Here is a 20473-nt window from a genome sequence, read left to right on the forward strand (position 1 = left end):
TATTTGGGAAGAAGCACTACACAGACACACACCTATTTGGGAAGAAGCACTACACTGACACACACCTATTTGGGATGAAGCACTACACAGACACACACTTATTTGGGAAGAAGCACTACACTGATACACACCTATTTGGGAAGAAGCACTACACAGACACACACCTATTTGGGAAGAAGCATTACATAGACACACACCTATTTGAAAAGAAGCACTACACTAACACACACCTATTTGGGAAGAAGCACTACACTGACACACAGCTATTTGGGAAGACGTACTACACTGACACACACCTATTTGGGAAGAAGCACTACACACACACACACACACCTATTTTAGAAGAAGCACTACACTGACACACACCTATTTGGGAAAAAGCACCACACTGACACACACCTATTTGGGAAGAAGCACTACACTGACACACACCTATTTGGGAAGAAGCACTACACGGACACACACTTATTTGGGAAGAAGGACTACACAGACAAACACCTATTTGGGAAGAAGCACTATACTGACACACACCTATTTGGGAAGAAGCAATACACTGACTCACACTTATTTTTGAAGAAGCACTACACTGACACACACCTATTTGTGAAGAAGCACTACACTGACACACACCTATTTGTGAAGAAGCACTACACTGATACGCTCTTATTATGGAAGAAGCACTACACAGACACACACCTATTTGGGAAGAAGCACAACACTGACACACACCTATTTGGGAATAAGCACTACACTGACACACACCTATTTGGGAAGAAGCACTACACTGACACACACCTATTTGGGAAGAAGCACTACACTGACACACACCTATTTGGGAAGAAGCACTACACTGACACACACCTATTTGGGAAGAAGCACTACACAGACACACAGATATTTGGGAAGAAGCACTACACTGACACACACTTATTTGGGAGGAAGCACTGCACTGATACATACCTATTTGGGAAGAAGCACTACACTGACACACACCTATTTAGGAAGAAGCACTACACTGACACACACCTATTTGGGAAGAAGCAGTACACTGACACACACCTATTGGGGAAAAAGCACTACACTGACACACTCCTATTTGGGAAGAAGCACTACACTGACACACACCTATTTGGGGACAAGCACTACACTGACACACACCTATTTGGGGACAAGCACTACACTGACACACACCTATTTCGGGACAATCACTACACTGACACACACCTATTTGGGAAGAAGCACTACACTTACACACACTTATTTGGGAAGAAGCACGACACTGACACACACCTATTTGCAAAGAAGCTCGACACTTACACACACTTATCTGGGGAGAAGCACTACACTGACACACACTTACTTGGGAAGAAGCACTACACAGACACACACTTATTTGGGAAGAAGCACTACACAGACACACACCTATTTGGGAAGAAGCACTACACAGACACACACCTATTTTTTAAGAAGCACTACACCGACACACACCTATTTGGGAATAAGCACTACACAGACACACACCTACTTTGTAAGAAGCACTACACAGACACACACTTATTTGGGAAGAAGCACTACACTGACACACACTTATTTGGGAAGAAGCACTACACTGACACACACTTATTTGGGAAGAAGCACTACACTGACACACACGTATTTGGGAAGAAGCACTACACTGACACACACGTATTTGGGAAGAAGCACTATACTGACACACACTTACTTATGATGAAGCACTACACTGACACACACCTATTTGGGAAGAACCACGACACTGACACACACCTATTTGCGAAGAAGCTCCACACTTACACACACTTATTTGGGAAGAAGCACTACACCGACACACACTTATTTTGGACGAAGCACTACATTGACACACACTTATTTGGGAGATATCACTACACTGATTCACACTTATTTGGGAAGAAGCACTACACTGACACACACTTATTTGGGAAGAAGCACTACACAGACACACACCCATTTGGGAAGAAGCACTACACTGACACACACCTATTTGGGAAGAAGCACTACACAGACACACACTTATTTGGGAAGAAGCACTACACTGACACACACATATTTGGGAAGAAGCACTACACAGACACACACCTATTTGGGAAGAAGCATTACATAGACACACACCTATTTGAAAAGAAGCACTACACTGACACACACTTACTTGGGAAGAAGCACTACACTGACACACACCTATTTGGGAAGATGCACTACACTGACACACATCTATTTGGGAAGAAGCACTACACTGACACACACCTATTTGGGAAGAAGCACTACACACACACACACACCTATTTTAGAAGGAGCACTACACTGACACAACCCAATGTGGGAAGAAGCACCACACTGACACACACATATTTGTTAAGAAGCACTACACTGACACACACCTATTTGGGAAGAAGCACTACACTGACACACACCTATTTGGGATGAAGCACTACACAGACACACACTTATTTGGGAAGAAGCACTACACTGACACACACCTATTTGGGAAGAAGCACTACACTGACACACACCTATTTGGGAAGAAGCATTACATAGACACACACCTATTTGAAAAGAAGCTCTACACTGACACACACCTATTTGGGAAGAAGCACTACACAGACACACACCTATTTGGGAAGAAGCATTACATAGACACACACCTATTTGAAAAGAAGCTCCACACTGACACACACCTATTTGGGAAGAAGCACTATACTGACTTACACTTATTTGCAAAGAAGCTCGACATTTACACACACTTATTGGGAATAAGCACTACACTGACACACACTTATTTGGGAAGAAGCACTACACTGACACACATTTATTTGGGAAGAAGCGCTACACAGACACACACATATTTGGGAAGAAGCACTACACAGACACACACCAATTTGGGAAGAAGCACTACACTGACACACACCTATTTGGGATGAAGCACTACACAGACACACACCTATTTGGGAAGAAGCATTACATAGACACACACCTATTTGAAAAGAAGCACTACACTGACACACACCTATTTGGGAAGAAGCACTACACTGACACACACCTATTTGGGAAATAGCACTACACTGACACACACCTATTTGGAAAGAAGCACTACACTGACACACACCTATTTGGGAAGAAGCACTACACAGACACATAGATATTTGGGAAGAAGCACTACACTGACACACACTTATTTGGGAGGAAGCACTACACTGATACACACCTATTTGGGAAGAAGCACTACACTGACACACACCTATTTAGGAAGAAGCACTACACTGACACACACCTATTTAGGAAGAAGCACTACACTGACACACACCTATTTGGGAAGAAGCAGTACACTGACACACACCTATTGGGGAAGAAGCACTACACTGACACACTCCTATTTGGGAAGAAGCACTACACTGACACACACCTATTTGGGGACAAGCACTACACTGACACACACCTATTTCGGGACAATCACTACACTGACACACACCTATTTGGGAAGAAGCACTACACTTACACACACTTATTTGGGAAGAAGCACGCCACTGACACACACCTATTTGCAAAGAAGCTCGACACTTACACACACTTATCTTGGGAGAAGCACTACACTGACACACACTTACTTGGGAAGAAGCACTACACTGACACACACTTTTTTGGGAAGAAGCACTACACTGACACACAGCTATTTGGGAAGACGTACTACACTGACACACACCTATTTGGGAAGAAGCACTACACACACACACACACACTTATTTTAGAAGAAGCACTACACTGACACACACCTATTTGGGAAGAAGCACCACACTGACACACACCTATTTGGGAAGAAGCACTACACTGACACACACCTATTTGGGAAGAAGCACTACACGGACACACACTTATTTGGGAAGAAGGACTACACAGACAAACACCTATTTGGGAAGAAGCACTATACTGACACACACCTATTTGGGAAGAAGCACTACACTGACTCACACTTATTTTTGAAGAAGCACTACACTGACACACACCTATTTGTGAAGAAGCACTACACTGACACACACTTATTTGGGAAGAAGCACCACATTGACACACAGTTATTTGGGAAGAAGCACTACACTGACACACACTTACTTGGGAAGAAGCACTACACTGCCACACACTTATTTGCGAAGAAACTCGACTCTTACACACACTTACTTGGGAAGAAGCACTACACTGATACGCTCTTATTATAGAAGAAGCACTACCCAGACACACCTATTTGGGAAGAAGCACAACACTGACACACACCTATTTGGGAATAAGCACTACACTGACACACACCTATTTGGGAAGAAGCACTACACTGACACACACCTATTTGGGAAGAAGCACTACACTGACACACACCTATTTGGGAAGAAGCACTACACTGACACACACCTATTTGGGAAGAAGCACTACACAGACACACAGATATTTGGGAAGAAGCACTACATTGACACACACTTATTTGGGAGGAAGCACTACACTGATACACACCTATTTGGGAAGAAGCACTACACTGACACACACCTATTTGGGAAGAAGCACTACACTGACACACACCTATTTGGGAAGAAGCAGTACACTGACACACACCTATTTGGGAAGAAGCAGTACACTGACACACTCCTATTTGGGAAGAAGCACTACACTGACACACACCTATTTGGGGACAAGCACTACACTGACACACACCTATTTGGGGACAAGCAGTACACTGACACACACCTATTTCGGGACAATCACTACACTGACACACACCTATTTGGGAAGAAGCACTACACTTACACACACTTATTTGGGAAGAAGCACGACACTGACACACACCTATTTGCAAAGAAGCTCGACACTTACACACACTTATCTGGGGAGAAGCACTACACTGACACACACTTACTTGGGAAGAAGCACTACACAGACACACACTTATTTGGGAAGAAGCACTACACAGACACACACCTATTTGGGAAGAAGCACTACACAGACACACACCTATTTTTTAAGAAGCACTACACCGACACACACCTATTTGGGAATAAGCACTACACAGACACACACCTACTTGGTAAGAAGCACTACACAGACACACACTTATTTGGGAAGAAGCACTACACTGACACACACTTATTTGGGAAGAACCACGACACTGACACACACCTATTTGCGAAGGAGCTCCACACTTACACACACTTATTTGGGAAGAAGCACTACACCGACACACACTTATTTTGGACGAAGCACTACACTGACAGACACTTATTTGGGAGATATCACTACACTGATTCACACTTATTTGGGAAGAAGAACTACACTGACTCATACTTATTTGCGCAGAAGCTCGACGTTTACACACACTTATTGGGAAGAAGCACTACACTGACACACACTTATTTGGGAAGAAGCACTACACTGACACACACCTATTTGGGAAGAAGCACTACACTGACACACACCTATTTGGGAAGAAGCACTACACAGACACACACTTATTTGGGAAGAAGCACTACACTGACACACACATATTTGGGAAGAAGCACTACACAGACACACACCTATTTGGGAAGAAGCATTACATAGACACACACCTATTTGAAAAGAAGCACTACACTGACACACACTTACTTGGGAAGAAGCACTACACTGACACACACCTATTTGGGAAGATGCACTACACTGACACACATCTATTTGGGAAGAAGCACTACACTGACACACACCTATTTGGGAAGAAGCACTACACACACACACACACCTATTTTAGAAGGAGCACTACACTGACACAACCCAATGTGGGAAGAAGCACCACACTGTCACACACATATTTGTTAAGAAGCACTACACTGACACACACCTATTTGGGAAGAAGCACTACACTGACACACACTTATTTGGGAAGAAGCACTACACTGACACACACTTATTTGGGAAGAAGCGCTACACAGACACACACCTATTTGGGAAGAAAAACTACACAGACACACACCTATTTGGGAAGAAGCACTACACTGACACACACCTATTTGGGAAGAAGCACTACACTGACACACACCTATTTGGGAAGAAGCACTACATAGACACACACCTATTTGGGAAGAAGCATTACATAGACACACACCTATTTGAAAGAAAGCACTACACTGACACACACCTATTTGGGAAGAAGCACTACACTGACACACACCTATTTGGGAAGATGCACTACACTTACACACATCTATTTGGGAAGAAGCACTACACTGATACACACCTATTTGGGAAGAAGCACTACACTGACACACACCTATTTGGGAAGAAGCACTACACAGACACACACTTATTTGGGAAGAAGCACTACACAGACACACACTTATTTGGGAAGAAGCACTACACTGACACACACTTATTTGGGAACAAGCACGACACAGACACGCACCTATTTGGGAAGTAGCACTACACAGACACACACCTATTTGGGAAGAAGCACCACACAGACACACACCTATTTGGGAAGAAGCACTACACAGACAAACACCTATTTGGGAAGAAGCACCACACTGACACACACTTATTTGGGAAGAAGCACTACACTGACACACACGTATTTGGGAAGAAACACTACACTGACACACACTTATTTGGGAAGAAGCACTACACTGACACACATTTATTTGGGATGAAGCACTTCACTGACACACACTTATTTGGGTAGAAGCACTACACTGACACACACTTATTTGCGAAGAAGCTCGACGCTTACACACACTTACTTGGGAAGAAGCACTACACTGACACACACGTATTTGGGAAGAAACACTACACTGACACACACTTATTTGGGAAGAAGCACTACACTGACACACATTTATTTGGGATGAAGCACTTCACTGACACACACTTATTTGGGTAGAAGCACTACACTGACACACACTTATTTGCGAAGAAGCTCGACGCTTACACACACTTACTTGGGAAGAAGCACTACACTGACACACACTTATTTGGGAAGAAGCACTACACAGACACACACCTATTTAACAAGAAGCACTACACTGACACACACCTATTTGGGAATAAGCACTACACTGACACACACCTATTTGGGGACAAGCACTACACTTACACACACTTATTTGGGAAGAAGCACGACACTGACACACACCTATTTGCGAAGAACCTCGACACTTACACACACTTATCTGGGGAGAAGCACTACACTGACACACACTTGGGAAGAAGCACTACACTGACACACACTTATTTGGGAAGAAGCACTACACAGACACACACCTATTTGGGAAGAAGCACTACACTGACACACACTTCTTTGGGAAGAAGCACTACACAGACACACACCTATTTGGGAAGAAGCACTACACTGACACACACTGATTTGGGAAGAAGCACTACACTGACACACTCCTATTTGGGAAGAAGCACTACACTGACATATACCTATTTGGGAAGAAGCACTACACTGACACACACCTATTTGGGAAGAAGCACTACACTGACACACACCTATTTGGGGACAAGCACTAAACTGACACACACCCATTTGGGGACAAGCACTACATTGACACACACCTATTTGGTGACAATCACTACACTGACACACACCTATTTGGGAAGAAGCACTACACTTACACACACTTATTTGGGAAGAAGCACAACACTGACACACACCTATTTGCGAAGAAGCTCGACACTTACACACACTTATCTGGAAAGAAGCATTACACTGACACACACTTATTTGGGAAAAAGCACTACACTGACACACACTTATTTGGGAAGAAGCACTACACTGAGACACACTTATTTGCGAAGAAGCTTGACACTTACACACACTTACTTGGGAAAAAGCACTACACTGGCACACACTTATTTGGGAAGAAGCACTACACAGACACACACCTATTTGGGAAGAAGCACTACACAGACACATACCTATTTGGGAAGAAGCACTACACTGACACACAACTATTTGGGAATAAGCACTACACAGCTACACACCTATTTGGGATGAAGCACTACACAGACACACACTTATTTGGGAAGAAGCATGACACAGACACACACCTATTTGGGAAGAAGCACTACACTTACACACACTTATTTGGGAAGAAGCACTACACTGACACACTCCTATTTGGGAAGAAGCACTACACAGACACACACTTATTTCTGGAGAAGCAATACACTGACACACACTTATTTGGGAAGAAGCACTACACTGACTCACACTTATTTGCGAAGAAGCTCGACACTTACACACACTTATTTGGGAAGAAGCACTACACTGACTCACACTTATTTGGGATGAAGCACTATACTGACAGACACTTATTTGGGAAGACGCACTACACTGAAACACACGTATTTGGGAAGATGCACTATACTGACACTCACTTATTTGGGATGAAGCACTACACTGACACACACCTATTTGGGAAGAACCACGACACTGACACACACCTATTTGCGGAGAAGCTCCACACTTACACACACTTATTTGGGAAGAAGAACTACACCGACACACACTTATTTTGGAAGAAGCACTACACTGACACACACTTATTTTGGAAGAAGAACTACACTGACACACTTATTTGGGAAGAATCACTACACTGACTCACACTTATTTTGGGAGAAGCACTACACTGACACACACCTATTTGGGAAGAAGCGCTACACTGACACACACCTATTTGGGAAGAAGCACTACACTCACACACACCTATTTGGGAAGAAGCACTACACTGATACACACCTATTTGGGAAGAAGCACTACACTGACACACACCTATTTGGGAAGAAGCAGTACACTGACACACACCTATTTGGGAAGAAGCACTACACTGACACACTCCTATTTGGGAAGAAGCACTACACTGACACTCACCTATTTGGGGACAAGCACTAAACTGACACACACCTATTTGGGGACAAGCACTACACTGACACACTCCTATTTGGGGACAATCACTACACTGACACACACCTACTTGGGAAGAAGCACTACACTTACACACACTTATTTGGGAAGAAGCACGACACTGACACACACCTATTTGCGAAGAAGCTCGACACTTACACACACTAATTTGGGAAAAAGCACTACACTGACACTCACCTATTTGGGGACAAGCACTAAACTGACACACACCTATTTGGGGACAAGCACTACACTGACACACTCCTATTTGGGGACAATCACTACACTGACACACACCTATTTGGGAAGAAGCACTACACTTACACACACTTATTTGGGAAGAAGCACGACACTGACACACACCTATTTGCAAAGAAGCTCGACACTTACACACACTTATCTGGGGAGAAGCACTACACTGACACACACTTACTTGGGAAGAAGCACTACACAGACACACACTTATTTGGGAAGAAGCACTACACAGACACACACCTATTTGGGTAGAAGCACTACACAGACACACACCTATTTTTTAAGAAGCACTCCACCGACACACACCTATTTGGGAATAAGCACTACACAGACACACACCTACTTGGGAAGAAGCACTACACAGACACACACTTATTTGGGAAGAAGCACTACACAGACACACACTTATTTGGGAAGAAGCACTACACTGACACACACTTATTTGGGAAGAAGCACTACACTGACACACACGTATTTGGGAAGAAGCACTACACTGACACACACGTATTTGGGAAGAAGCACTATACTGACACACACTTACTTATGATGAAGCACTACACTGACACACACCTATTTGGGAAGAACCACGACACTGACACACACCTATTTGCGAAGAAGCTCCACACTTACACACACTTATTTGGGAAGAAGCACTACACCGACACACACTTATTTTGGACGAAGCACTACACTGACACACACTTATTTGGGAGATATCACTACACTGATTCACACTTATTTGGGAAGAAGAACTACACTGACTCATACTTATTTGCGCAGAAGCTCGACATTTACACACACTTATTGGGAAGAAGCACTACACTGACACACACTTATTTGGGAAGAAGCACTACACTGACACACACTTATTTGTTAAGAAGCTCTACAAAGACACACACCTATTTGGGAAGAAGCACTACACAGACACACACCCATTTGGGAAGAAGCACTACACTGACACACACCTATTTGGGAAGAAGCACTACACAGACACACACTTATTTGGGAAGAAGCACTACACTGACACACACATATTTGGGAAGAAGCACTACACAGACACACACCTATTTGGGAAGAAGCATTACATAGACACACACCTATTTGAAAAGAAGCACTACACTGACACACACTTACTTGGGAAGAAGCACTACACTGACACACACCTATTTGGGAAGATGCACTACACTGTTACACATGTATTTGGGAAGAAGCACTACACTGACACACACCTATTTGGGAAGAAGCACTACACACACACACACACACTTATTTAAGAAGGAGCACTACACTGACACAACCCAATGTGGGAAGAAGCACCACACTGACACACAGATATTTGTTAAGAAGCACTACACTGACACACACCTATTTGGGAAGAAGCACTACACTGACACACACTGATTTGGGAAGAAGCACTACACTGACACACACTTATTTGGGAAGAAGCGCTACACAGACACACACCTATTTGGGAAGAAGCACTACACTGACACACACCTATTTGGGAAGAAGCACTACACTGACACACACCTATTTGGGAAGAAGCACTACACAGACACACACTTATTTGGGAAGAAGCACTACACTGACACACACCTATTTGGGAAGAAGCACTACACAGACACACACCTATTTGGGAAGAAGCATTACATAGACACACACCTATTTGAAAAAAAGCACTACACTGACACACACCTATTTGGGAAGGAGCACTACAGTGACACACACCTATTTGGGAAGATGCACTACACTTACACACATCTATTTGGGAAGAAGCACTACACTGATACACACCTATTTGGGAAGAAGCACTACACTGACACACACCTATTTGGGAAGAAGCACTACACAGACACACACTTATTTGGGAAGAAGCACTACACAGACACACACTTATTTGGGAAGAAGCACTACACTGACACACACTTATTTGGGAAGAAGCACGACACAGACACGCACCTATTTGGGAAGTAGCACTACACAGACACACACCTATTTGGGAAGAAGCACCACACAGACACACACCTATTTGGGAAGAAGCACTACACTGACACTCACCTATTTGGGAAGAAGCACTACACTGACACACACTTATTTGGGAAGAAGCACTACACTGACACACACGTATTTGGGAAGAAACACTACACTGACACACACTTATTTGGGAAGAAGCTCTACACTGACACACATTTATTTGGGAAGAAGCACTACACTGACACACACTTATTTGGGTAGAAGCACTACACTGACACACACTTATTTGCGAAGAAGCTCGACGCTTACACACACTTACTTGGGAAAAAGCACTACACTGACACACACTTATTTGGGAAGAAGCACTACACAGACACACACCTATTTGGGAAGAAGCATTACACAGACACACACCTATTTAACAAGAAGCATTACACTGACACACACCTATTTGGGAATAAGCACTACACACACACACACACACCTATTTTAGAAGAAGCACTACACTGACACACACCTATTTGGGAAGAAGCACCACACTGACACACACCTATTTGGGAAGGAGCACTACACTGACACACACCTATTTGGGAAGAAGCACTACACGGACACACACTTATTTGGGAAGAAGGACTACACAGACAAACACCTATTTGGGAAGAAGCACTACACAGACACACACCTATTTTTTAAGAAGCACTACACCGACACACACCTATTTGGGAATAAGCACTACACAGACACACACCTACTTGGTAAGAAGCACTACACAGACACACACTTATTTGGGAAGAAGCACTACACTGACACACACTTATTTGGGAACAAGCACTACACTGACACACACGTATTTGGGAAGAAGCACTACACTGACACACACGAATTTGGGAAGAAGCACTATACTGACACACACTTACTTATGATGAAGCACTACACTGACACACACCTATTTGGGAAGAACCACGACACTGACACACACCTATTTGCGAAGAAGCTCCACACTTACACACACTTATTTGGGAAGAAGCACTACACCGACACACACTTATTTTGGACGAAGCACTACACTGACACACACTTATTTGGGAGATATCACTACACTGATTCACACTTATTTGGGAAGAAGAACTACACTGACTCATACTTATCTGCGCAGAAGCTCGACATTTACACACACTTATTGGGAAGAAGCACTACACTGACACACACTTATTTGGGAAGAAGCACTACACTGACACACACTTATTTGTTAAGAAGCTCTACACAGACACACACCTATTTGGGAAGAAGCACTACACAGACACACACCCATTTGGGAAGAAGCACTACACTGACACACACCTATTTGGGAAGAAGCACTACACAGACACACACTTATTTGGGAAGAAGCACTACACTGACACACACATATTTGGGAAGAAGCACTACACAGACACACACCTATTTGGGAAGAAGCATTACATAGACACACACCTATTTGAAAAGAAGCACTACACTGACACACACTAACTTGGGAAGAAGCACTACACTGACACACACCTATTTGGGAAGATGCACTACACTGACACACATCTATTTGGGAAGAAGCACTACACTGACACACACCTATTTGGGAAGAAGCACTACACACACACACACACACCTATTTTAGAAGGAGCACTACACTGACACAACCCAATGTGGGAAGAAGCACCACACTGACACACACATATTTGTTAAGAAGCACTACACTGACACACACCTATTTGGGAAGAAGCACTACACTGACACACACTTATTTGGGAAGAAGCACTACACTGACACACACCTATTTGGGAAGAAGCGCTACACAGACACACACCTATTTGGGAAGAAAAACTACACAGACACACACCTATTTGGGAAGAAGCACTACACTGACACACACCTATTTGGGAAGAAGCACTACACAGACACACACTTATTTGGGAAGAAGCACTACACTGACACACACCTATTTGGGAAGAAGCACTACACAGACACACACCTATTTGGGAAGAAGCATTACATAGACACACACCTATTTGAAAAAAAGCACTACACTGACACACACCTATTTGGGAAGAAGCACTACACTGACACACACCTATTTGGGAAGATGCACTACACTTACACACATCTATTTGGGAAGAAGCACTACACTGATACACACCTATTTGGCAAGAAGCACTACACTGACACACACCTATTTGGGAAGAAGCACTACACAGACACACACTTATTTGGGAAGAAGCACTACACAGACACACACTTATTTGGGAAGAAGCACTACACTGACACACACTTATTTGGGAAGAAGCACGACACAGACACGCACCTATTTGGGAAGGAGCACTACACAGACACACACCTATTTGGGAAGAAGCACCACACAGACACACACCTGTTTGGGAAGAAGCACTACACAGACAAACACCTATTTGGGAAGAAGCACTACACTGACACACACTTATTTGGGAAGAAGCACTACACTGACACACACGTATTTGGGAAGAAACACTACAGTGACACACACTTATTTGGGAAGAAGCACTACACTGACACACATTTATTTGGGAAGAAGCACTACACTGACACACACTTATTTGGGTAGAAGCACTACACTGACACACACTTATTTGCGAAGAAGCTCGACGCTTACACACACTTACTTGGGAAGAAGCACTACACTGACACACACTTATTTGGGAAGAAGCACTACACAGACACACACCTATTGGGGAAGAAGCATTACACAGACACACACCTATTTAACAAGAAGCACTACACTGACACCTACCTATTTGGGAATAAGCACTACACTGACACACACCTATTTGGGGACAAGCGCTACACTTACACACACTTATTTGGAAAGAAGCACGACACTGACACACACCTATTTGCGAAGAAGCTCGACACTTACACACACTTATCTGGGGAGAAGCACTACACTGACACACACTTGGGAAGAAGCACTACACTGACACACACTTATTTGGCAAGAAGCACTACACAGACACACACCTATTTGGGAAGAAGCACTACACTGACACACACTTATTTGGGAAGAAGCACTACACAGACACACACCTATTTGGGAAGAAGCACTACACTGACACACACCGATTTGGGAAGAAGCACTACACTGACACACTCCTATTTGGGAAGAAGCACTACACTGACATACACCTATTTGGGAAGAAGCACTACACTGACACACACCTATTTGGGAAGAAGCACTACACTGACACACACCTATTAGGGGACAAGCACTAAACTGACACACACCCATTTGGGGACAAGCACTACACTGACACACACCTATTTGGTGACAATCACTACACTGACACACACCTATTTGGGAAGAAGCACTACACTTACACACACTTATTTGGGAAGAAGCACAACACTGACACACACCTATTTGCGAAGAAGCTCGACACTTACACACACTTATCTGGAAAGAAGCATTACACTGACACACACTTATTTGGGAAGAAGCACTACACTGACACACACTTATTTGGGAAGAAGCACTACACTGACACACACTTATTTGGGAAGAAGCACTACACTGACACACACTTATTTGCGAATAAGCTCGACACTTACACACACTTACTTGGGAAAAAGCACTACACTGACACACACTTGTTTGGGAAGAAGCACTACACAGACACACACTAATTTGGGAAGAAGCACTACACTTACACACACTTATTTGGGAAGAAGCACGACACTGACACACACCTATTTGCGAAGAAGCTTGACACTTACACACACTTACTTGGGAAAAAGCACTACACTGGCACACACTTATTTGGGATGAAGCACTACACAGACACACACCTATTTGGGAAGAAGCACTACACAGACACATACCTATTTGGGAAGAAGCACTACACTGACACACAACTATTTGGGAATAAGCACTACACAGACACACACCTATTTGGGATGAAGCACTACACAGACACACACTTATTTGGGAAGAAGCATGACACAGACACACACCTATTTGGGAAGAAGCACTACACTTACACACACTTATTTCGGAAGAAGCACTACACTGACACACTCCTATTTGGGAAGAAGCACTACACAGACACACACTTATTTCTGGAGAAGCACTACACTGACACACACTTATTTGGGAAGAAGCACTACACTGACTCACACTTATTTGCGAAGAAGCTCGACACTTACACACACTTATTTGGGAAGAAGCACTACACTGACTCACACTTATTTGGGATGAAGCACTACACTGACAGACACTTATTTGGGAAGAAGCACTACACTGAAACACACACATTTGGGAAGATGCACTATACTGACTCTCACTTATTTGGGATGAAGCACTACACTGACACACACCTATTTGGGAAGAACCACGACACTGACACACACCTATTTGCGAAGAAGCTCCACACTTACACACACTTATTTGGGAAGAAGAACTACACCGACACACACTTATTTTGGAAGAAGCACTACTCTGACACACACTTATTTTGGAAGAAGAACTACACTGACACACTTATTTGGGAAGAATCACTACACTGCTCACACTTATTTTGGAAGAAGCACTACACTGACACACACCTATTTGGGAAGAAGCGCTACACTGACACACACCCATTTGGGAAGAAGCACTACACTCACACACACCTATTTGGGAAGAAGCACTACACTGATACACACCTATTTGGGAAGAAGCACTACACTGACACACACCTATTTAGGAAGAAGCAGTACACTGACACACACCTATTTGGGAAGAAGCACTACACTGACACACTCCTATTTGGGAAGAAGCACTACACTGACACTCACCTATTTGGGGACAAGCACTAAACTGACACACACCTATTTGGGGACAAGCACTACACTGACACACTCCTATTTGGGGACAATCACTACACTGACACACACCTACTTGGGAAGAAGCACTACACTTACACACACTTATTTGGGAAGAAGCACGACACTGACACACACCTATTTGCGAAGAAGCTCGACACTTACACACACTAATTTGGGAAGAAGCACTACACTGACACTCACCTATTTGGGGACAAGCACTAAACTGACACACACCTATTTGGGGACAAGCACTACACTGACACACTCCTATTTGGGGACAATCACTACACTGACACACACCTATTTGGGAAGAAGCACTACACTTACACACACTTATTTGGGAAGAAGCACGACACTGACACACACCTATTTGCAAAGAAGCTCGACACTTACACACACTTATCTGGGGAGAAGCACTACACTGACACACACTTACTTGGGAAGAAGCACTCCACAGACACACACTTATTTGGGATGAAGCACTACACAGACACACACCTATTTGGGAAGAAGCAGTACACAGACACACACCTATTTTTTAAGAAGCACTACACCGACACACACCTATTTGGGAATAAGCACTACACAGACACACACCTACTTGGTAAGAAGCACTACACAGACACACACTTATTTGGGAAGAAGCACTACACTGACACACACTTATTTGGGAAGAAGCACTACACTGACACACACTTATTTGGGAAGAAGCACTACACTGACACACACGTATTTGGGAAGAAGCACTACACTGACACACACGTATTTGGGAAGAAGCACTATACTGACACACACTTACTTATGATGAAGCACTACACTGACACACACCTATTTGGGAAGAACCACGACACTGACACACACCTATTTGCGAAGAAGCTCCACACTTACACACACTTATTTTGGAAGAAGCACTACACCGACACACACTTATTTTGGACGAAGCACTACACTGACACACACTTATTTGCGAGATATCACTACACTGATTCACACTTATTTGGGAAGAAGAACTACACTGACTCATACTTATTTGCGCAGAAGCTCGACATTTACACACACTTATTGGGAAGAAGCACTACACTGACACACACTTATTTGGGAAGAAGCACTACACTTACACACACTTATTTGTTAAGAAGCTCTACACAGACACACACCTATTTGGGAAGAAGCACTACACAGACACACACCCATTTGGGAAGAAGCACTACACTGACACACACCTATTTGGGAAGAAGCACTACACAGACGCACACTTATTTGGGAAGAAGCACTACACTGATACACACATATTTGGGAAGAAGCACTACACAGACACACACCTATTTGGGAAGAAGCATTACATAGACACACACCTATTTGAAAAGAAGCACTACACTGACACACACTTACTTGGGAAGAAGCACTACACTGACACACACCTATTTGGGAAGATGCACTACACTGGCACACATCTATTTGGGAAGAAGCACTACACTGACACACACCTATTTGGGAAGAAGCACTACACACACACACACACCTATTTTAGAAGGAGCACTACACTGACACAACCCAATGTGGGAAGAAGCACCACACTGACACACACATATTTGTTAAGAAGCACTACACTGACACACACCTATTTGGGAAGAAGCACTACACTGACACACACTTATTTGGGAAGAAGCACTACACTGACACACACTTATTTGGGAAGAAGCGCTACACAGACACACACCTATTTGGGAAGAAAAACTACACAGACACACACCTATTTGGGAAGAAGCACTACACTGACACACACCTATTTGGGAAGAAGCACTACACAGACACACACTTATTTGGGAAGAAGCACTACACTGACACACACCTATTTGGGAAGAAGCACTACACAGACACACACCTATTTGGGAAGAAGCATTACATAGACACACACCTATTTTAAAAAAAGCACTACACTGACACACACCTATTTGGGAAGATGCACTATACTTACACACATCTATTTGGGAAGAAGCACTACACTGATACACACCTATTTGGGAAGAAGCACTACACTGACACACACCTATTTGGGAAGAAGCACTACACAGACACACACTTATTTGGGAAGAAGCACTACACAGACACACACTTATTTGGGAAGAAGCACTACACTGACACACACTTATTTGGGAAGAAGCACGACACAGACACGCACCTATTTGGGAAGTAGCACTACACAGACACACACCTATTTGGGAAGAAGCACCACACAGACACACACCTATTTGGGAAGAAGCACTACACAGACAAACACCTATTTGGGAAGAAGCACTACACTGACACACACTTATTTGGGAAGAAGCACTACACTGACACACACGTATTTGGGAAGAAACACTACACTGACCCACACTTATTTGGGAAGAAGCACTACACTGACACACATTTATTTGGGAAGAAGCACTACACTGACACACACATATTTGGGTAGAAGCACTACACTGACACACACTTATTTGCGAAGAAGCTCGACGCTTACACACACTTACTTGGGAAGAAGCACTACACTGACAAACACCTATTTGGGAAGATGCACTACACTGACACACATCTATTTGGGAAGAAGCACTACACTGACACACACCTATTTGGGAAGAAGCACTACACTGACACACACCTATTTGGGATGAAGCACTACACCGACACACACTTATTTTGGACGAAGCACTACACAGACACACACCTATTTGGGAAGAAGCACTACACCGACACACACTTATTTTGGACGAAGCACTACACTGACACACACTTATTTGGGAGATATCACTACACTGATTCACACTTATTTGGGAAGAAGAACTACACTGACTCATACTTATTTGCGAAGAAGCTCGACATTTACACACACTTATTGGGAAGAAGCACTACACTGACACACACTTATTTGGGAAGAAGCACTACACTGACACACACTTATTTGTTAAGAAGCGCTACACGGACACACACCTATTTGGGAAGAAGCACTACACAGACACACACCCATTTGGGAAGAAGCACTACACTGACACACACCTATTTGGGAAGAAGCACTACACAGACACACACTTATTTGGGAAGAAGCACTACACTGACACACACCTATTTGGGGACAAGCACTAAACTGACACACACCCATTTGGGGACAAGCACTACACTGACACACACCTATTTGGAGACAATCACTACACTGACACACACCTATTTGGGAAGAAGAACTACACTTACACACACTTATTTGGGAAGAAGCACAACACTGACACACACCTATTTGCGATGATGCTCGACACTTACACACACTTATCTGGAAAGAAGCATTACACTGACACACACTTATTTGGGAAGAAGCACTACACTGACTTACACTTATTTGGGAAGAAGCACTACACTGACACACACTTATTTGGGAAGAAGCACTACACTGACACACACTTATTTGCGAATAAGCTCGACACTTACACACACTTACTTGGGAAAAAGCACTACACTGGCACACACTTGTTTGGGAAGAAGCACTACACAGACACACACTAATTTGGGAAGAAGCACTACACTTACACACACTTATTTGGGAAGAAGCACGACACTGACACACACCTATTTGCGAAGAAGCTCGACACTTACACACACTTATCTGGGAAGAAGCATTACACTGACACACACTTATTTGGGAAGAAGCACTACACTGACACACACTTATTTGGGAAGAAGCACTACACTGAGACACACTTATTTGCGAAGAAGCTTGACACTTACACACACTTACTTGGGAAAAAGCACTACACTGGCACACACTTATTTGGGAAGAAGCACTACACAGACACACACCTATTTGGGAAGAAGCACTACACAGACACATACCTATTTGGGAAGAAGCACTACACTGACACACAACTATTTGGGAATAAGCACTACACAGACACACACCTATTTGGGATGAAGCACTACACAGACACACACTTATTTGGGAAGAAGCATGACACAGACACACACCTATTTGGGAAGAAGCACTACACTTACACACACTTATTTGGGAAGAAGCACTACACTGACACACTCCTATTTGGGAAGAAGCACTACACTGACACACCTATTTGGGAAGAAGCACTACACTGACACACACCTATTTGGGAAGAAGCACTACACTGAAACACACGTATTTGGGAAGATGCACTATACTGACACTCACTTGTTTGGGATGAAGCACTACACTGACACACACCTATTTGGGAAGAACCACGACACTGCCACACACCTATTTGCGAAGAAGCTACACACTTACACACACTTATTTGGGAAGAAGAACTACACCGACACACACTTATTTTGGAAGAAGCACTACACTGACACACACTTATTTTGGAAGAAGAACTACACTGACACACTTATTTGGGAAGAATCACTACACTGACTCACACTTATTTAGGAAGA

At 43.5% G+C, this 20473-nt stretch overlaps 1 protein-coding gene across 1 annotated transcript; it reads right to left on the minus strand.

The window, feature by feature from the left end:
• Nucleotides 1-18588: 18588 nt before the first annotated feature.
• On the minus strand, nt 18589-20240 carry LOC126311362 (keratin-associated protein 5-5-like). Its single transcript, XM_049992228.1, has 2 exons — nt 18750-20240; nt 18589-18617 (listed from the first exon to the last, which is right to left on the minus strand). Exon 1 carries the CDS (start codon nt 19899-19901, stop codon nt 18987-18989), a length of 915 nt encoding a protein of 304 aa, XP_049848185.1. The 5' UTR covers nt 19902-20240; the 3' UTR covers nt 18589-18617; nt 18750-18986.
• Between the last annotated feature and the right edge of the window lie 233 nt (nt 20241-20473).

The sequence above is a fragment of the Schistocerca gregaria genome, unplaced genomic scaffold (genome assembly GCF_023897955.1).
Source record: "Schistocerca gregaria isolate iqSchGreg1 unplaced genomic scaffold, iqSchGreg1.2 ptg000414l, whole genome shotgun sequence".
Classification (NCBI taxonomy): domain Eukaryota; kingdom Metazoa; phylum Arthropoda; class Insecta; order Orthoptera; family Acrididae; genus Schistocerca; species Schistocerca gregaria.

Bases quoted from the DNA above. Each gene is read 5' to 3' on its own strand.
- LOC126311362 (XM_049992228.1), bottom strand. From the start codon at position 19,901: ATGTGTCTGTGTAGTGCTTCTTCCCAAATAGGTGTGTGTCTGTGTAGT.